General features: G+C 32.7%; 3 protein-coding genes across 4 annotated transcripts in view; 1 reads left to right on the top strand and 2 right to left on the bottom strand.

Moving 5' to 3' along the window:
• Nucleotides 1-111: 111 nt before the first annotated feature.
• LOC111423910 (cytochrome c oxidase subunit 7A, mitochondrial-like) lies at nt 112-824 on the bottom strand. The gene is made up of 3 exons (XM_023057294.2): nt 715-824; nt 416-544; nt 112-351 (listed from the first exon to the last, which is right to left on the bottom strand). Exons 1-3 carry the CDS (start codon nt 727-729, stop codon nt 220-222), a joined length of 276 nt encoding a protein of 91 aa, XP_022913062.1. The 5' UTR covers nt 730-824; the 3' UTR covers nt 112-219.
• Nucleotides 825-1319: 495 nt separating this feature from the next.
• LOC111423844 (dentin sialophosphoprotein-like) lies at nt 1320-20161 on the bottom strand. Of its 2 annotated transcripts, none has more exons than XM_071198232.1 (3): nt 20072-20161; nt 6710-7034; nt 1320-5861 (listed from the first exon to the last, which is right to left on the bottom strand). In XM_071198232.1, exons 1-3 carry the CDS (start codon nt 20138-20140, stop codon nt 1411-1413), a joined length of 4845 nt encoding a protein of 1614 aa, XP_071054333.1. In that variant the 5' UTR covers nt 20141-20161; the 3' UTR covers nt 1320-1410. The 2 variants fall into 2 exon arrangements, with proteins under 2 accessions (XP_071054333.1, XP_022912994.2); XM_023057226.2 differs by lacking the exon at nt 20072-20161 and adding an exon at nt 7201-7379.
• Nucleotides 7479-21878, top strand: part of LOC111423845 (uncharacterized) — a 114279-nt gene continuing 99879 nt past the window's right edge. The window contains exons 1-2 of the mRNA XM_023057227.2: nt 7479-7735; nt 11372-11406. Coding sequence (XP_022912995.1) covers nt 7678-7735; nt 11372-11406 — 93 coding nt within the window. The 5' untranslated portion in view covers nt 7479-7677. The remainder of the gene's footprint in view (nt 7736-11371; nt 11407-21878) is intronic.

Genomic DNA, 21878 nt, shown 5'->3' with positions numbered 1-21878 from the left:
AGACCAAGAGCCCAATGGGAGGGGGAGATTCAGAAGATGGTTGAAACAAGTGGGATATAAATGGGGGCAAGAAAAAGAAGAAGACATTGTATATCAAAAAAATTAAAAAAATCAAAATAAAAATAATTTATTTAAACGAACCACATTTAATAAATTGTTAAGCTATCACTGTTCTGTTTTTTTTTTACATCTTTTTACTACATTTTGTCTTTATTAATATTACTTAAAAGATAACTTATACAACACTTCACCACTCATACCCAAACCAAGCAATGTTAGCCCTACAGTAGCTATATAAATGATTTTATCTCCCACTCCTCCTTTGAGGTATACAGGGACATGATCTTCAATCTAAATATGTTTAATTAAAAAAGAAATTACACAAACTATCATATTTTTATATCTCATATCTTACCCCAAAATGTTTTTGGGCTTGCTTTAATGCTGGGAATTTGGTAGAGGCGGTTTCACCAGTAACGCTTGAATTACGGGCAGCCGTTTGTCCGAAATGACGAACAAATCTTTGTGCTAACACCAAAGTTTTCTGAAAAAGAATTAAAACTTAATCTGGGCAATGATGTATTATGTAATTGATCCTAACCTATACAAAATTATGGGGATAAAAAATTATTATTAAAAAACGTGAATTAAAGCTTATTTTTTGAACTTAAATTCTTTAGGCAGTTTTGAACTTCAAAAATGAACAATACTTACCCCGGAAGTGTTCATGGTTACTTAAATGCGAATTCTAGCCAAAAATTACTTTATCTAGGATTTGGGAAATTCCAATATGGTGGCATTCAACGTGAAGTTAGTTTCATATTAATCAATATCTTCCTTATTTCTGATTGGTTTAAATTTAAATCAACATCGTGAAGTTAGTGGTTATCCAAAATATGGATTGTTGGTTGTCAAATTATCGAAATCACTTAAGTTTAGAAAAGATTATTTACGAGATATCACTATGATAAAATATGTGCAATTGATGAATATCTAATGATATGCAACCATTTCAAGAATTAAACAAATTGTTACGTCAGTTAGATTAGCAGAATTTTTACTCACAAAAAATATTCGTCACTGGGACTATAAGAAGCTCTCAATTGCTTCTTATAATGCCTAAAAAATGAACTTGAGACCAAACTTCTATATTAATCGTGTTTTCTCTACCATTTTAAATAATGAAAATTGATACATATACAGTCTCTTCAAACTTTTTGTACGTTTTTTTGATATCTTGTACCACAGGGGAGTATTTAAGATTCCTTTAGTAATGAGATTTTAACAGAACACAACAAAAATAAATAAAACAAACAAAATAAGCATGAATAATAATATATTAAACAAAAATGAAGTAAGTATAAGTATTAGGAATGACAGGTTAATCTAAATAAACGAAACGCTACCATTTTAAACAGCTCTCTTGCTCCTCAAAAGAATCTTGGAATCCATTCGATCAACCCGCCCCATACAATGAAGCATTTGATTTTTGAAGTCTTTTGGATGAAACGAAGGAACTTTAGAAGATCCAGCATTCTGATTTCCCTTCTTCTTAACAATATCCATCTTATTACTAACACGTTCTCTAGGAGAAATTGATTTCATCTCCCAAGAATCTGTACTGATACTAGGTACAACTCTTTTAGATCTTGTTGCAGTTTTAAAATTACGATTGGGTAAAAGTTCATTGTGAGAACTTGGTTTCGCTTCCCAAGATTCATCTTTAACATTTGTGTAAGGAAATTGGAGTTTTTTAGATTTAGTTTTGTTTTTATTGTCAGATTTGGATAAAATATCTTGAAATTTTCTTGGAATTTCGGACAAAGACGGAACAATTTTATCCGGACGAACTGACCAACCATCGCAAGATTCTATTTTTTGTTGTTTTTGTTTTGGTTCATCTTCGATTGGTTTTTTTATTTCTCGCTGTCTTTTTTGAATTGGCTTTTCGTTATTATCATTTTTATTTAAGATTGCTTTGCTTCTAGTTTGTATTGGGGTCTTTTGTTTGTTTTCTGAGTCTTTTTTAACTTTTTGCTTATTTTCATTCATAGATATTGTTTGGGATTCAGTTTCATTTTTGTTGATTTGTTTTAATTTCTTTTCCTTTTTCGGTTTTAACTCTTCTTTGGTAATTTCTTGATTATTATCATTTTCTTTATTTTTTTTAGTTTTATTTCTTAATTTTTTCTGTTTAGTTGGAGAAGGAGACTTGTTATTTTTCTTAGGACATAGTATATCAATATTAAATTCATCTTCTTTTACATCAAGATTTTTCTTACTAGGTGTTATTTTTGTTGATGAACCAACATGTTCTTCAAAATCATCTTGAGTTGGGTTAGATTTAGATGGAGACAATGAAATTGGTTCAACATTAACTTCATCATCGTCAGTTTCAGTAACTTTTCGTATTTTTTCAGGTGACATCCCTTTATCAACATTCGCAGGTTCCGTTGACTTTCTTTTATTAGTTACAAATACTTCATCATTTGGGTCTTCTTCATACCCCAATGAAACATTTAATGATATATTACCAGTTATTTCATTACTGCTTTTAATTCCAGTACAAAACATTTCAACAACTTTAGATATTCTTTCAGAAAGATTACCATGTTCAGCTTCTTGAAGTGAAATATTTTCTTGAATAGTAATTGATGATTTCCTCAATGAATTTCTTCTCGAAGTATTCATTGATGCATTAAAATTGTTTGTATCTTCAGTAACAGTGGCTGCTGGCTCATTTTCACTTTCACTGTCATCAACGCAAATAGTAAGAATCTCCTTGTCTTTATCATCTTCAGCGGGCTTATCGACCGTTTGTTTTTCAACTGGAATAAGTTCAGGTTCAACTTCTTCACTACTTGAATCATCATTTTTAACAATTCGTGAATATTTCTTATCAACATCTCCTCTCTGTCTTTTTTCTTTAATTTTAAGATTATCATCTTTGAAATACTCTTCATTCCCAGATAATAATTCGTTATTTTCTTCACCATCATCAATAAAGGAATCATTTCCATAACAATCACTTTCTTCATCGGTATCTCTTTCAGTTGATATTGTATTTATTGATTCACCATCATCTGGTATATCATTACTATTGTCAAAAGCATCAATTTCTTCATCATCTACTTCTTCAGCCATATCATCAATAAATTCATTTTTGTTTAATTCTTCTTCATCATTTTGTGTATCATCTTCATCATCATCCTCTTCTGAATTTTCATCATCATCTGTTTCGACATCTTTATTCTTTTCTGCAATATCTTTATCATTCGTTTCAACATCATCATCAAGTATTTCAACATTAATATCTTCTGTTTCATCACTTTCTTCATCTGATTCGTTATCATCAGAAACTGATTTTTTATTTTCTCTAGATTTACGTGAATTAATATCTTCATTGGTACTTTTTAAAGTCGATTCTTTATCATCAGAAATTGATTTTCTATTTTCCATAGATTTACGTTTTATTTCTGAATTCCTATTTTCTTGAATTGATTTATTACCTTTATCTGGTTTCAACGAAGATCTTCTTTTCTTGATATCATCCTTAGTTGCTTCAATATCAGTAGCTGCATTACCTTCAACTATGGATTCTAATTTATTTTTATTTTCGCGAACAATTTTACCATCGCCCGACTTTGTTGATATATTTTCTTGAATAGATTTCAATGAAGATCTTCTAGGTTTGTTCAAACCATGAGAAAAATCTTTCATAAATTGACTGATTTCAGCTAATTCGCTTTCATCAATTTCTGAACTTAAAAGAGATTCTTGACTAGAACTTTTTAATGATGTTATTGATTTATTCGATGGTTTTCCCTCATCTTTTGATTGTTCAGAATCGTCATTCTTTGAAGTTTCACCAAACGATTTTGATGTAAGAACATCATCTTTTATAGATATATCATTTTTTGTATCTTGTGAAACATTTTTATCTATCTTTGGTGATTTAAAATCACATTTTGAGACAACAACATCATCTTGTGATACATTTTTTTCTATTTTTAGAGTTTCATCATCTGATTTTCCACCCGCTTTTGTAGTTTCATTATCTGATATCTCAACTTCTGACACAAAAACATCATCTTGTGAAACGTTTCCATCCGTTTTCGAAGCTTCATTATCTGATATTTCACTTTGTGATACAAAAACGTCATCTTGTGAAATGGTTACGTTTATTTTCGTAGTTTCATTGTCTGATTTTTCACTTTGTGATGAAAAAACATTATCTTTTGAAACATTTTTAGCTACTTCCATAGTTTCATCAATAGATTTTTCATTTTCAGATACAAAAAGATCTTGAGAATCAGTATTTTCACTCCCCTTTTCATTATTTTTTTCAACTTCATCTTCTTTTGATTGATCATCAAGAGATTGTGATTTTTCTTCAATAGTATTTGATTTAGAATCAGCAATATTTTCGGTTAATATTTCTTCATTGCTAGTATTAACTGCATCATTAAAAGCTTTCTTTTGCAGTTCCAATTTCTTTGATTCTATCACTTCTTTAGACACATCTAGGTCTTTTTGAACATCAATTACTTCAGTTTCAACTTCTTGTATTGAATCTGCCAAAGATTTATTATTTTTTGATGATTTATCAGTTTCAGGCGTTTCAATATCATCAACACATATTGTCGACATATCTCCTAATTTTTTGGATGATTTATTCGGCGTTTTGTCTTCATCACATTTTAAAGGTGGTTTCATTGGAGTTATTAAATCGATTATTACCGGTGATGTTAAAATTTCGCTTTTAAAAGACTTCTTTAGATCACTCTCATCTTGGGATTTATCCATTTTTTCAGATTCTTTAGTATCAGAAATAGATTTTTCATTTGGTGTAACGAAAGGAGATTTATTATTAATTTCTGTCGATTTTTTATTTCTCGTCATTGGCGATTTATCAATATCTTTAGGTGTTTTCGTTTCAATATCTACAGTTGATTTTTTTAATGGAGATTTATTAATATCTTTTGACATTTCAGTTTCAACACTTTTAGTTGGTGTTCTTTTTGGAGAATTATTAATTTCTTTAGATATATTATCTTTTACAGTATCTGGCGTATTTACAACAGATTTGGCTTTATTTTCATCATTACTTTCTGAATCAAAAGATGGGCTAATGGATTTAAATCTTTTACGAATACCATCGTTATTATCAGGTTTAGTACCACCTTCAGACTTTCTTTTTGTTAAGCTTGGAGACGAATTAGATTTGTTGGCACTAAATTCGGATGTTGAAATATTAAATGTTTCTTTAACGTTAATATTTTCTTTATCTGAAGAACCACTGTTATCAAGTTTCTCCTTTGTTTCTTCATTGTTATCAATTTTAAGTTCTAAATTTAAATTTGACACCTCAATATCAGTTTCATCCGCCACGTTTTCGTTATCATTATTCTCTGTAATTTGAACCCCCAAAAATTCAATGGAATTTTCCTCTACAATTACATCTCCTTCTTCAATTACAACATCAACAACTTTATCTTTGATACGTTCCATGATTACAACGGGCGATAGGCTTTGCATTTTACCTATCACTTCATCTTTATTAACTTCTTTAGTCGTCTTTATTTCCTGTTCTTCAGTTGCAGTTTCGGATATTGTTTCCATATTGGTTGTTTTTCCCTCGCCTTTTTCTTCAACCACTTTTTCTAATGTTGGTTCAATTGAAGATGATCGCTTTCTGGTCGTTCTTCTTTGCGGTTTTGGAGGTTCACTTGCTTCCTCAATCTTGTCTAATTGCGGAGGTTTATCGCTGGTTATAGAACTTCGACGTGTTACACGACGTGTTGTGGGTTCAGTGGATGTTGAAGGTGGGTTATTTTCTTCATCCATACCAGATCTAGAAACTAAAGGAAAAAAAAACGTACAGACTTTAGTTTATTAAGAATTTGAGGCATTACTTATCAATAAATATTTCAATTCTTTATAAAGTTATTTAGTGGTAAGAATTTAATCATATAGTTTCAAGATATACAAAATTTTAGTTTTTACCTCAATTATGTGGAAGGTGAACTGTGCAAAGAGAGTCAGTGATTGGAGTTTTTGACATCAACACAGCATTTGAAGAGGAAATTATGGGGGGGAGTAGAAAAAGTGGGGTCAGTTGGACAACTACTCCCTCTAACATTTAACAAGGCATTAAAATGATATCAAAGTGAAGCAAATTAATCGCGGTTTTACAACTTTATTGGAAATTAGATAATTGATGTTGATGTGTATAGTCAAGCTCACATAATATTCCTGTCTTGATCCAAATTATATTTTATAACATAGACTTAACACAATCAAACAAATCAACATGATCCAATAATGAGCTACAAACAAAAGGAAATTCAAAATTAATCCAAAAGAAAACCACTTTTAAAGTACTATATGGTTATCTAACTAAGATATTTGATTTTATAATCAAAGATATAAACAATGATGTTGATGACTATATAAAAAGCAAATGGCATTTCTTTATCAATAATTAATAATTTTTAGATTGGATTTAAAAGAATTGAATCACATTGTAAAATATATAGATTGTATGGAAATTTCCACCAAACCAGGTGTTATCACCCTTCTTTTCTATTTACAAGAACCCTCATTGAATACACAGGTAAAAGAAAGGTGACTCAAAAAAAACAGCTGTTCTATTCTTATAAAAAGTATAACATTTTTGGTGTTATTTTCTTATAAAAAAGATTCTAACCTCTCCGTGTTCGGGTGGTGACAACTGGAGTTGACTTGTGACTATTTTCCATGAGTAGAGTCGTAGGGGACTTGCTCGCAGATCTAGTGCTTCTTGATGGAGTGTGTACCTCCTTATTTTCTTGCAATAATGTTTTTCGCGATAATGATTGACTGCTGGAGTCGCTGCTGTTAGAATTTCGTCTAGTAGTGATTTTTCCGCCAGTTGAAACACCAACTGTTGGGGTGCTGGTGGCTGCAATGCGCGTGGACCGTCTGACGGGCGATTCCACGACATGTTCTTCATCTAAAAGCTCTTTTACGGGAGTCCTTCGACGCATTTTAACCTATAAAATCGCACAGAATAAATAAAGACAGTTGTTATGAAGTAATATGTTCAAGTTTCAATCGATATTTTTTTGGAGACCGGTAGACATTGTCTTTTTGTAAAGGTTAAGCATGCGGTTTTTCTAAAATAACCCGTAAAATAGGATAAGACAACTTATAAATTACCTTTAATTACTAAAAAAACTATATTTGAGATTAATACAAACAGATTAAAACCGATGGACTGTTAAACAATTTCGACACAACGATTTTACAAACTGTACGTTAACGTTTACAGAAATTACACGTGCACTGTGAATATTTGAAATGACCGTTGACTGTGGTCGGGTGCTGCGCTTGCGTCTAAACGAACATATTTTCTACTGCTGGAGCCTGCGCATAAAGTAGTTGTAAAATATTGGTGTAATAAGGGTTGCAAGACTTGCAAGGAAAGGCGCACGTTTAGTCACGTTTTGACTACTATTGGGGTGGTATCTCGTGAGCGAATTTTTGAGAGTGAACTCTCGCGTTCAGTCGCAGTTCGTGTTGTCTAACTATTTGCGCCGCGAAATTTAATTATGTTAAAAAATCGAATATAAACATTACTCATTTAAAGCTCATTTAATATTCTTCCCAAAAAACTTTAAAAGTTTATCAAAAAAAATGTATTTTCGATACTTTGCGGTGGTTTGTTTTGTGTTTGTAAACATCGTGAATAGAGGTATGTATGTTTGTATTTAATATTTAAACTATATTTTTCTTATAAATTGATTTAAAATTTTAATTTCTTTGTATTTTTAGTTTTTCATTTACTCTGTTTGAAAAAAACAGTGTAAATAAAAAAATAGTTTTAATTTAAAAAAAAAATTTTGACGGCTATAATGACAGATGTCAAAATGAGGTTAAATATTTTTGAATCTATAGTGATACAATAAAGTCTACATACACCCCAGAAAATGATAATATCTCAGCTTCTGAAATGTAATTTAATCAAATTTTTAAACGAAGGATTTTAAGTATAAGTCAATATTGTTTTAATATTTTACATAAAAAATGGTATTACTTAGGACCTTTATAAAATTTATGTTGTTTTCCTGATATTTAGTAACATTTTCAGTAACTAATGCAGTACATATTCATTATAAAAACTTGATACAAACTAATGAAATACAACAAAACACTTTTTCTAGGTAAACAAATGGCAAATAAACGCAAATTTCTTGCGATCATTTCGTCAATGTGACATATTTATTTCAAAACATGATAAAACAAAACTCCCTGTTAATTTTGCCAACTTTACAACAATTTGACAGGTATTATAGAGAAAAAACGAAATGTATAACTTATTATTTATGATGAAAAACATAAAACATTATCATATTCAAGGAAGATTGGTGGCTACATTTTATCAGGGAATTTCAAGATATTAAGATTCTAGAAATCGCAGGAATAGTTCATAATCAATTATACCATGATAGCAGTGTTCCACCAGATTATGACCCGTCAGTTGATAATCTCCAAAATGGTAATGTCATCAACATCCCTATCCAATCCAGCCATGGATATACATAGAGGCTACAGCGCAAGGCAGGCGAGCCATAGGGAGACCGAGAAGAATATGGGAAGAAACAGTGATGTAGATTGCGGCTAGCCGAATTCAAGCGTCTTGCTGGAGAGAGGGAAAACTTCGGAAGAAGGATTCGAGGACATCTCCTAACCACACGATAAGGGCACTCTGGGGAAGAGAAAGAAGAAGAAGAATCACAAACCCGATCACAACTCAGGCCACATAATAATGTCAAAATTTAATTGTTCAAAATCACAACCTAACTTATGCCAATCCAGATTAATTCCACCTGGTCTAAACACATCTGCGATATTCCTGAAAACCTTGAGAGAGTCATAGTTGCAGTTCTTAGAAACCTTCCATTCGTTTTCAAGTGGTAATAAAGCAAATGTTAGAACTATTCACACTACCATCGTACACAAGAAATTATAAAGACATCATGGGGGTTTCTACTTAATGACATGAACGTATAGTTGTTTATTAACTAACTACATTTTATTGTAAACCTCATGCTTTAATAGTTTGTAGTAAATCGTAATATATCCGTTATTCTTAATTGTACGAATAGCAAATATCATTAGTTGTATCGTAGTTACCAGTATTAAATTAGCTACGACGCGACGTTCTGGTTCCTATTAACACAATCATGGATAAAAATCATCCTTCAAAATGTATACAAAAGAATAAAATGTAAACAAATTTTATTAATAAAAATATAAATATTAATTTAACATTGCTACTATAAATATAGCATATTAATTTATTTTAAAACAACATTTGCATCCATATTCAGATGCGCATACACCGTTATTAACAATATTTATCTTCAATAACTTGATTCCTCTCTGATAAAAATAACCTTCAAAAATGCTTTTAATTTAATGAAAACTTATCGTTATGTTATATGTCGAGCATGTTGTACTAAATCGTTTAACCCATTCTTTGATGTACATGAATATACTCGCATTGTGGTGAGCTGCCATCGAATACATTCACCGGTCTAATTCCACTGCTCGAAACGGAAATTTTCACGTGCGATGTATCATCATGATGTCCATTACAGGTTGATTATTATTTGTCACCTCACTCTATAAGCAATGAATTTATGAAGCTTTAACTGTTAAAGACGAATTCATTCGCTGATAATTGATTTTATTTATTAATGCACACGAATAAATTTTTCAAGAAGTCGTTGCTTCTTTATCTCGTAAAAATGTTTAAGTGTTAGAAATCGATGATGAACGAATAGCTTTTAGGAATATTGGTAAACAGTGACAGTGAAGATGTTATTGCTAGTGGTTATAATTTTATCAACGAACATTGCATTTAAGTGTTATCAAAAGTTAAAGCTTCACAATAATACATATAAGCCCATCTTGCTACTGGTCATGGCGATAGAAAGAAACACAGCATATCCAAAAAAGGAGTTTTAAAGCAAATTTTTATAGTGAAATGAACTCCAAATGCCAAATGACCTATTAAACATGCAGACCAACAGCATATCAAGATCAACTAATCAAATTTGTAATTCTACGTCCTCTTTGTATCAAGCAGACTGAAGAAGTAGCTTATCAACTAGATGATATATTCGCCTATTTGGAGCACCTAGTAAAGTACATTCTGATACAGGTTGGGAATTTGTAAATTTTGTTGGTTTTTTCTATGTGGAGTGATGTTAAAATGGCAAACTTCGACATAGCCAGTCACTGAGGTCAGGGGAATTTGTTAACTAAGATATTCAAAATATGATCACATCTTACAATTAGATCGAAACCAAAAAGAGATTGATCCGAATCCCTAAGATTTATTCAAGCAATCAAAAGCAGACTCCCATGAAGTCATAAAACGTTTACCTTACGAGGTAGTGTTTGGATATCCAATGAAACTGGGTCTAACTAGTTCAAAACAACCATCCACCATACTCAAGAGCTTGGAAAGTGTTCTGACATATGATTCTGGAAAGGTGTTTTGCCAGCTGATACATTGAAAAATGTATAGCAATGACCATAGGCTATAGCGGGACATTCGGTTTATGGATTTTATGTTATCCATATATCTTGGACAACCTGGTTTAATATTTCTAAAAGATTAGATAGAACCATTTTTATTAATAGGAACCTCCACGCTTTATCCTCCACTAATTGAAAACGATTTTTCTACCTTTTTTGCATATCAAAATTGAAAATCTTTAACATTTACATCGAGCTTTATTCCATTTATCACTTTGATATCTTTTCAATAAACCCAAACTCGCACATCCACACAGGATTTGCTCCCACACGACTGCCATTCGTTGTAACACGGCATTTCGCAAAATTAAACGTACACGATACGCTTTGTCCGAGATTGTAGCTCGACGCGAGGTAATTGGATTGGAACGCAATTACGATAGCAATTACCGGAAATAGCTCGCGATTGTTTTGCGAAATGACTGCAGAACTTCCGGTTCCCTGAACCACCTCTATCTGGTTGGCGTTCGTATTGCTAAAGTGTTTGTTCGGAAGCACGATCCAAAGGTTCTGCGGAGTGGGCGACAAGGAGGCGGGAAATTTGAAATTAAACAAGTTGCTAATGGTGTGTGCCGTCGTTGTGTTTGTTTAGGAGTGTTTGGAATTACCGGGGACGGCTTCTCGACATATAGGTTACGTATACAAACGCTTTACTTAGGGGGATACAAGAAGATTATAAAGCAATTTTCATTAGGTAATCGGATTTTTTTTACTTTTCTTTTAATCTTTTTAAATTTTATCTTTATGTTAATAATATATGTTTTTATTTTTTGTATTGCAGCTGCGTACGCGGATAAGGAGGATGCAAGCGAGGAGGTAAGTAAAATTTATTACCACCGTTGGGATAATTAATTTTTTAATGTGCGACGTCGTTGCTTACGCCCGAGAGCACATTAATTACACATACTATGGCGGCAACGAAAATATTACCAAGTTCATAATACCGGTACAATCGAGTTAGGCTCAGATAAATTAAAAGTGAGGTTCATGAGAGCTATCAAAATAGATCGTGTCAACTTTACAAATTCAATTATGACAAAACCTATCTTTGTTTATCGGCTACAATCATATTATGTATAACTACAGCTACAATCAGTTTCATGAAAATTGATTTTCATGGAAAAAAACACCGAAACTGGAATTACAGTACATATATAATTTACCACAATATTGATAAATAACATATTAAATGTTATTCATAAAAGTATTGCAATTAATTAGCCGAATTAATCATTAGAAGGTTTTGATTTGCCATCCATTGAACTTTTCGAACGAATGCCCAACCTTTGAACTCAGCAAATATGTTAACGCTAAAGCATAGAGAGAATCGGGGAATTATCCAGCGTAAATTAAACCGACGTAAATGTAAAGCTACCAATATTTTCAACAAGTATTGGAACACACTTTATTTAACATTGTGTGCAGATACGAGATCATCCTATCGCGTGTCACACTGGATACCAATAAAAGCAACAAGTCAAACATGTCTATTGTAAATTCTGAACTATTTTTAACCAAATAATAATATGTCAAAACAATTCGCTATTCAAACATTTTTGTTAGCTCGACAATCTGACACCAACTTGTGCGGAATTATGACTCAAGGTGTGTTTTTGCTCTATAGTTTTCGTAGTAATTCTATCTGCATGGAACTTCCAGTGTGAGGCAATTGTTGATTTGAATTGACTCTTGATTTGATTATTTTGGTCTGTAATTAGCTGAATTGGTGTTGGCTCGAAATGAGGAAATTGGTTTAGTGGCTTTAGGCGTTCTTGAAGTAAAAATATTAGAAGCAACTAATTCATTCAATGTTCGCTCTGAGGCAACATCACATGGTGAATACATTCCGTGGGCAAACCATAGACTGCATAGATGAGATGTAAAATTGAGGTTGGATATCAAATTTCGAAGCTAGAACTGTTATGGTTAAACAGAATGCCTGAACATGAGAATATCAATCAGTTGTCAATTATACCTTTGGTATCTTTACACAAAATTTAATAATTATTTATGTGTCGACATTATTTATTAACGTGATTCTTGGTTTCTTTTTTCATGTTTTGTCTTTTTTCTTATCAATTTCGGTGTGTCTTATAATGCCACATTTAATTATGTTTAAGTTGAATAATTTAGTTTTATCAATTCGATTTATTGAATTTATAAATTAAATTGTTATTAACTTCATCATCTCTCTGTAATTAATTTAATGTAATTTTCCAGATTAATATAGTATTTTCGTAAAACTTTAAGATAACCGTAAAATGCAGCAACAGATAGTGTATAGAATGAATATACTGCGAGCAAAGAGCCACACGATAACATCTCGTTAGGGGCAAATAAGATGTGCAGCTACTATAACGAGCGTGATGTTACCAAATGGAAAAAGAAAATCCCTTTGACAAAGATAAAGAGATGGTATCAATGTTACGTGTGTCGTTATGGTTTTATTATTAAATGGTGAAATTGAAGTAGCTGTTTGAAAAATATTTGTTGGTTTAAATCGGGTAATGAGAAAGGTAATTCTACGATTTACAAAAAAAAGTTAGAGTTATATTGATTTTTATATTGTAAAATGCTTCACCTAACCTTAATACAGTATAGGTAAAAAAAATCTATAAAGACTTCTAGGAGTCATTATTAAACATACTACGTGAAAATAAGACGGAGATCAAGTAGATCAAATATTCCTTCTATCGCTACTTCCGGAATTTAAGAAATTCGGCAAAGACTAATAGAAACTTATGGCTAAGACAGAAATTATGAACGTAATGAGTTTATACCGTTCTATTCCGTCTTCATCGCCGAGTCAATAATTACCAACCTCAACCATGCACTTCTTTTGCTAGTTAATTAAATTAAGATGTATTACCATTTGCAAGATCCGCATCATGGGATGATGAAACTTCGATATCAAACGTATCCAAATTAAAGTCAGAAAGATATAAAAACTCGTATAACTTATTGTAATGTAATTGAAGAATTTCATATGTTGGTCCTTCAATGATTCATAAAGTTTATAAAATTGACCATTAAATAGTCTCTGACTGATAAAGGCTAAACCCAAAAATGCCTGCATTTCGTTGTTCTTCTTTTGATAATAATCAACGCACAAACACATGTGAATCAATTATCCAGTCGATAGTGTGAAATCTCATGGTAACTGTTTAATTAAGCGATTTGAAAGTTGGACAATAATAAAGTCGTTAGTGTACAGGTGTAAAAATTTCGATGGGTTTGCAGGGTATCTCAGTTATTATGAAAGATAGAAAGTTGCGGCTTTCGCGAACCTGAGCTACTTTGAGCTACCCTGTACATTGCTGTAAAGTGAGAAAAACGGTCTATCATCATCATCTGATAATCTAGCTATAGATAACTATCATCATCTTTTTGTTACGAATTGGTTCGCTTTTGCTGGAATACATGATCTATTGTCTTTGATCTTGGTAATTCGTGACATATAAAGGATTTTCTTGTTGCTTTTTCTTCTCTGCATGAGCTATATACTTTAATTGGAAAAGGTATATAATGCATATATTGTTCTGATAGATGCCTCAATTTTTTATGGCAGATTTCGCCTGTTCTACATTTCCCTGTGCCTGCTATTCTATTTGATTTTCGCCTTTTTTTGTATTATCTTCATTTATATTTGTGACTTGATCGCTCTGATCCCTCTTTTATTCTTGTTTGCATTCATAACATTCTCCTTGAAATCCTCCTGAATAAAAAGAGTAATTTTAATCATCTGTATTTTCGTAGATATTTCAATTCAGCATCAAGAAGGTGTCAGCCGTTGCAACAGCAGTGATTATATTATCATATTTTTCAAGTATCGAGAATAATCGATATTTTATAGAAATAAGATATCTTGTTTGACTCATCTAATGTTGCACCTTCTGCTTTCAACTCTCTTAACAAATTTTCTACTTTTATGAAATAATCTTGTAAGTCATCAAACGTGCATTTTAAGTTTAATGTCCTTTTAATTATAAAAGCTTCCAAAATATACTGTTACGTTCGAAGACATCTTTTATAGTCCAAATATTTGTTGGGGATACATTAAACTGTAACATATCTTGCTTACGTGTCATTTTTAAGTTGTGCCCTAAAAATTCTTACTCTGAATTTCACAAATTATTTATTTGTATTTGTTAGTTAAGGAACAGGCAAACTTGACGAAAATTTTTTTTGATTCTTCATAATTTAACGACCTTTTACTAACTTAACTTTTCTCCTTACAGTTACATTTCTTATTTTTTACTACTTCGAAAATATTCTCTTATTGGATAGGTTAATATAAAAGTTCGATTTTCTACGGGTTTCTGTGTAATTCTGTCCAGAAAACCATGTCTTAGGGTTTTCTTAACCATAAGATGGTTTTTCTTCGGTGAAAAATGAAGGTATGTGTACACCCAGGTTTATTCAAATCAAGAATTACTTCGCTTCAAAGGAGGTGGTGACCGCACATCTTGACCCTTCTTAAATAATTAAGGAACGCTTTCTATTAATTGATTACTTGGGATGTTAACTACATATATAGGTATTAAGATGGTGTATTTATCTGACAGTTCAATATTTGCATAGCTAATTTAATTATGGGAGATTACAAAGCTATAATACACTTACAATGAATTATTTAACCAATAATATTAATAAATAATTAATGTGTAGATTGGATTCAGTAAAATATTCAGATACTAACAAGTTACAATTTTATTATCGTGTTTTTCCACCCTAATTCCCATCGTGTTACACAACGATCGGGATTTTCCGTAATTATATCACACACTACACGAACGGACGTTTCCAATTATCCAATACCAACAGATGTGATGCCATTTTCACTGTATAATTACAAATATAAAAGACAATATTTTATTGGATTTCTAGTATCAATACTATTTAGTAAATCCACCGCAATTCCAACAATATCCATAACTTTTATTATTCGCTAATACGAAGTCTGTAGTCTAATAGGAGTCGTTGTAGGTTTGCCAGGTCGTGTTAAAACCGAAATTATCCTAAAACTATCACCTATTACCGTGTGGTAAAGCTCGACGGCAAATATCTCGGGGTTGTTGAAAATACGGTTTTGGTAACGTTATCGCATTTGGCCCCACTCGTCGTGCTTAGTACACAATTGCGTTAAAGTTTCTCGCTAGAGAGAAATTGTATTCGTTAGTTTTAGAGGTCAGAGTTTGTATGTTAATTTGACGAGGGAGAAGGATCTTTACACGAAACTAAAACAAAATTTGTTACCATAACTAAATGTATTTGAAGTTTTAAGTGGATTTCGTAAAGTTCAAGATGAATGTATTAAGGATAAAAGCAACACGATTAGGTTTTGTGGTGTATACTTAGATATATTTTAAAGTTTTCGCCGAATGTATTCGTTAAGAGTTTGTATGTTAATGCGAAATGTTTGCGAGAAGTTTGGTGAATATGTTTCAAACTCAAACAGGCCCAACTGAGTATATTGAATATATGAATGAGAATGTGGGATGGAAAGTTTTTGGAAGTAATCGGTAAATAGTTGTTGAAATTTAAGGTATTCAAAAAAAATTTTAAGAATTTTAATTTAGACTATGTATTGGAGATCACGTTACTAAGAAAAGAATTTTATCGATGGAAATCGTTTTAGGTTAAAGCTTTGGCTTCATTCCAAACGCACTCAAATTGATTTTAAACGGCCATCTACCTGAAGCCAAAGCGAAATTTGCGTCGGTTACAGCAAGCACGTTGAGATGGGAAATTGGAAACGCTTCAATCGCCTTAAACGTTTTGAGATCGTGTCAAGAACGAACTCGGAAGTTCCACGTAATGGATATTGGATTTAGTTTGTTCTACAATTTTTAAATGCCAAATTCACACTATCATTAGGTCACCAATCATTAATCATAATTTTTAAAACATATTCTATCTGCACTCACAACAAAAAAAAAAGAAACAAGAACGTTATTGAATTACGTCGTTCTCCCGAAAATGTATAGACGGCAATAAAACGTATCGGCCCAAAATCGAATAGGAGGGTCAACAAGCCGTATATAGTCGGCTTGAACCATCAATCAACGTTATTTAAAACCCTCAGCAAAAAGAATCGACGACGAAATGGGGAGAGTGCGGTCGTGTTCGAGCAACAATTAATCAAACCTAATTCCCCTTTCCGCGTGTTACGTACATTGTTGTCGAAAACCCCGGTTTTACACTTACGAAATCCATCTATTTTGGATATTTTTCTATCTCCAACCCAAGTTGTTAGTGGCTTGGAAAGTTAGAATCGACAAAGCTTACGGATTCATTTGTCAAAAATGATCTGAAACGAATCGGTAGGAAATCCTCGAACTTGAAACGGAGTTAAAAGCTTTTCGTGTTAATAGATGTTTAAAAAGGTCCGATAAAAGAGACTACTTAAAGAGGTGTATGTATAATAATGTTTAGGGATGTAAAGAATGTTTTCTAGTCACGTGTCGCTTTCCACGTGCTATTGTTGAAGGATCGATACTGGTTGGGACAAGTTTGCAAACTCCAACCGAACGCTAATACAACTTCGATTGCTATTTCGTGAAGGTGAATATTATAAAATAGTTGTTGAAGTTCATGTTGTTGAGGTTCTGAGAGAAAACGGGTTTACTATTAACTTAGTCGTTTAATTTCGACATTGTCTGTAGTTTCATCAGTAACGAGCTTTCCAATTCGGTTTTGCTTGATGAAGCAAAATCTGGAATAACTTTCCGCATTTAAAGTTTAAAAGTAAATTCAGATAGTGCAATAGAACTTGATGGTGTGAAGAAAATTGGAAGACTCTCGCCCAAATAAAATTTGTAGGCTTTAGAATTTTCAAGTAGTAGGTAACATGTTTGGGGAAGAGTGTTTTCCGGAAAAAGTGTAGTACAAGTTTACGAACGGTTTACTGTTCCGACGTACTGAATATTTCAACTGCGATCTTGTGTTTGAAATTCAATGACAGCGCTATTTTAGGGGCAGGGTAAATGCTTCCGTCGTCCAAAGTTTAAAGGGGGGCCCGAGCGTTCAAAGGAAAAATACCGGAACTTTTTCGTGGAAACTTCGCCGAACCACGTCCTCTCGTCGTCTTGAGCGTAAAATTTTACCAAGTGTAGTGTGACCGAGAGCACTAGTTCCGCAATCAAAACAACAAAGATTTTCATTCTGAATACGAAGTTTTTTGATGCATATTGAAATATAGCTTTAGAGCATTATCGATATTGTCCATTGACAAAGAGTGATTTATCGGGATGTAATCTAAAATAATTGCAAATAATTAATTGCTATAGCCGTGGATATAGAGATACCGTTTAAACTAATGGTCGATCGACGTATATTATTGCTGCAGTGCATACATGAAATTAGGCATGTTATTTATTACTAGAATAAATTAAGGTACCTATTTCTGATTTATTGTTATATCATCCATTTGAAATATTATAAATATAATTCTTTTCATAAAACGTCGATTTAAAACCGTTATAGTTTATCAACAACCTGAGAAGTTCTTTCTCTCAACACTTGTATCAACATTTCATTCGTTTATAGTCCATTTTTAATATATTCCGCAGCTTCCAAGTTTCCATCACTTTCAATATTTATACTGCATTTAAATGGGTTGTAGACAACGTAGAATTTTACAAAAATCAAAAAGATGTTCGTATTTTTGAATAATGTGATGCTTTTCATATTTCACAGCTGTTTTAAATTAAACTTCTAAAAGCACCAAACGCTATTTTATGTGCAGTCTAAGAAGCTTTTGAGATCAAAGTGTTTCGGGTGCTAACAAGATTCTACTTTACTAGGTGTAGGCAGAAGGAAAACGGAAACTAGATTTATCTGAGAATGTGACTACATCTATATTATTACGAATATTGTTTGTTCTTTATATTTTGTTTTAAAGATTCAATTATGTTAGCATGAAATTTTAGAGACATGGGGGTTAGATTTGGATTTATAGGTTAACTGTATTGAACTTTCCTGGTGAGTAATCGATATAAGAACAGTTTTACAAAGGACTAACCTCTGCGGATAAAGCGGTTAGGTTAGGGGTCAGGTCCTCGAATCCGATCGGAAATTTATGGCGTGAATCCAGGTGAGGTCGCTGCGGTATCGAAAATCACCGTCGGCTATAATAAACAGGTTTACGTAAATTGATAGCTTGGCAAGTCCTTGGGCAAAGCAAATACGTCCCATTCAATCTTCCCTATGTCATAAGCAAATGCCATAATCAGAATCATCCTGTATTGTATACCAAACGTAATGCTAAATCTGTATTGATCTAATTATGTCACATACGAATAGTTAATTAAAACATAATATTTTTTTATTTTTTAAATTATTTGTTGTTATGGACATAGCGGTCGATAGGTAAATAACAAAAAAAGTCTGTCCTTAAGCTTTTGAGAGGTTTACCGAGGGTTCCTCTCGTGGGGAAAAGTAGTTTCCGAATAGACTACGTGCTCGATAATAGCATTGTCCGTGGGCATTTTCTGACAAAAGCATATTTCGACCTATCGATATAACGATGGCAGCTTGGAGAACTCGTCGATGGCGTTCCGATGGTTTTCCCTTTTTTCCCCGCGTCGACGTGATCGCCATCTCGCGGCCCGCCTGACAGAGACAGAATTAGGTGGAATTTAGCCCTTCGAACTGTTCCCTCAAAGCCGCCGGGAACAGACCCAATTTCCGCCGCGGTTACTTTTTTTGTGTGTGTGTCTGTATTTTGCCAATGTGTTTGTAGATTGCTGAACTTTTCAATTTACCCACTTCGAGGGAATGAACTGGTTTTCACTTTTTTACCTTAAACACTAATCTTTATTCTATATTTTATTGTCGTACCAAAACAAACAAGAAACATTCAAATTGATTACATTGATGTCAAAGCCTCGATGGTACAGTGTTTTTTTGGCGAAACCCATACCGTAACGATAATTGCGTGTCGGTATCGACCTAACGACCCTAAAGGCCTCGTGTGACAGGACCCCCTTTTTCGTTCGATAGCTAACCCCCCCTCAACGTCCCCCAAAACGCGATCTCACCGCTCGATGAAGCGTTCCATTGAGTGAAAAACCACAGTTTATTTCGTATAAAGTTCCATAGGGAACGAGGAGCACAAAATGAAGGTTTCAGTATCAGGCGTCGCGTCGTCCATCGATTACCTACCTACCCTTCTGTCGCCGACCGCGACGGTGTGTCAAAGTAACGAAAGGGATGTCGCCGGACCCAAGGGATTAGATAAAGCGGTACTTTTAGCGGTATTAGGAGGATTTTGCTATCACTGTTTTTTTCTTTTTCTTCTTTTGAATCTTGTATGTGAGTGGATTGTAACACCTCTACTACATTTTCCCATACTAATCCTTATCAAATCTGAGTGAACTTTTTGGATTTGAGAGAAATTTTTTAAATTTATCACAAAAAACACGTGGTATTCACCAATAAAAAAACAACACACTCAAGCACTTTTACTTTTATTACTTACATTATGTTCATCATAATTTTGACAAAGATGACATTTTCTGCACTTCCCTACACTACTCCGCGTATTCATTTAAATGTTTTTTCTAATAAAAATACAAAAAGATATCAACATAACCTACACGATATACAACGATTGTGATGATTCACGTGGATAAGTGGGAAAACGTGACGTCATCCAGTAGCGTAGATATAGCAGTGAGGTTATTGAGTTGCATCACTCCGTTCTCCTATAAATAATTGCGGTATTACTAATTTGGAGAGTGGGGCTATGATGCTCGGAGCTTCGAGGTTGGATCTTGTAGCTGGTTGAATTGCCACGTGACGAATCGTATCGATGAAATCTTAACCAACCTGCAAATGACAGGCTATTACAGGTTGGCGTAATTCAATTAATTCATGTTCAAATTTGTTCATTTATAAAAGAAACTTTTCCAATTTATTCTTCGAGTGCCATTATTGACTGTTTTGAAGATTAGTATACCAGTGAATTAGCATAAACATATCAACAAATAAATTATATTGTGTTTGTCGTCTTTAACAAATTATATTTATAATTCAAATATTTTCTAACTATTTCAAAGTTTATTTATTGCTGAAAATCCAGTTTCACAAAGATAGGTAAATGGGATTAGGAATTTCAACTCTTTTTCAATAAGAATTCAGTCAACTCTAATTGGAGAAACTTTATTTTCACGTTTTTATCACAAGATAATTCTATTAAAGATTCATTTTCATTCATAGATAAGTTCTTTGGAGTACATTATGAACAAATTGGTTTTTATCCAAAGAAACTGAAAATAATCTTTGCGTTTTTCGTTGCAACCTCAAATTTAGGATTAGAGTAATTGAAAGTATTGGATAAATATCAATAAGTGTTTCCATAAATTATATGTCATTTTTTTCAATTTTAACAACAGAACTTGGCCAGTGGTCATTTCTGAACATAGTTTTGACAATAAACGAAAGTTCAGTGCACGAGATTTTATACAGTTCACTACGAAACTTCTCTGTGAGTTGCAAAATATGTAAAAAAACAATTTTTATGGTTTCACGTTTTTGTAAGAATGAAATTGATTCGATCAATATTTCATCAGATATTAAAGAGAAAGAGCTGTAGCAGTCTACGTTTTGTAGCAAGAACGAGACAGCTATCAGAGCTGTCCTATTTTTGTGTCGGAAGGAGTTCCCTTTTTGCCTTTTTTTTTACATCAGAACAACACTCTTGCTAGTTTTATAAGGTTGTGTTATTTATGCGTGACTCAGTTTGCTTCAGTTATGAGTGTACCCAACCTATTTCATTTTGAACGTGATTTGGATAATACAGATATTGGTCCAAATAATATCTCGGAAAGCGACATAGAGGAACATAACTCTTCAATTTGTCATCATGCAGAGTGCTTCAATACATATTTTATAGTTAGTGCATATAGTGAAAATGCGTTAAGGGGGCGAGAATATCGTATTTCAGGCAGTGTGTTTCAGGCACTAGTCTAGGTGGAAATGCTATCACTGACGCTATTAAGGCTATTCTACTTAGTAGATTTAATGTACTGGTAAATAAGAAGAAGCAGGACATCCATCTTTATGGCCAAATCAGTTTATACTATTCAAAGATGTAGGCCAAAAACAGGGGAAGGATGAACTCGAGTCTACGCGGTACTTTTGAAAGAAGGTTTGTAAGAAAGCGTTTTGTTCTCTCTATAGAAGAAAAAGTCGTAGAGTAAAGGTTATTAGAATATCTACAAGAAGAAATCTTTGTATTGAAGAAAAATATTGAAACATGAAAATGTACCAAACAAAATACCAGA

The sequence above is a fragment of the Onthophagus taurus genome, chromosome 7 (genome assembly GCF_036711975.1).
Source record: "Onthophagus taurus isolate NC chromosome 7, IU_Otau_3.0, whole genome shotgun sequence".
Taxonomy (NCBI): Eukaryota; Metazoa; Arthropoda; class Insecta; order Coleoptera; family Scarabaeidae; genus Onthophagus; species Onthophagus taurus.
This window is presented reverse-complemented; position numbering and strand designations above follow the sequence as displayed.

Excerpts from the sequence above, each read along its gene's own strand:
- LOC111423910 (XM_023057294.2), bottom strand. Across the intron at positions 352-415 it reads AAGCCCAAAAACATTTTGGG|ATTGAAGATCATGTCCCTGT; the intron begins GTAAGATATGAG and ends AAACATATTTAG.
- LOC111423844 (XM_071198232.1), bottom strand. The coding sequence starts at position 20,140 with ATGAATACGCGGAGTAGTGTAGGGAAGTGCAGAAAATGTCATCTTTGT. Across the intron at positions 7,035-20,071 it reads AAAATTATGATGAACATAAT|GTTAAAATGCGTCGAAGGAC; the intron begins GTAAGTAATAAA and ends GCGATTTTATAG. Across the intron at positions 5,862-6,709 it reads CACCACCCGAACACGGAGAG|TTTCTAGATCTGGTATGGAT; the intron begins GTTAGAATCTTT and ends TTTTTCCTTTAG.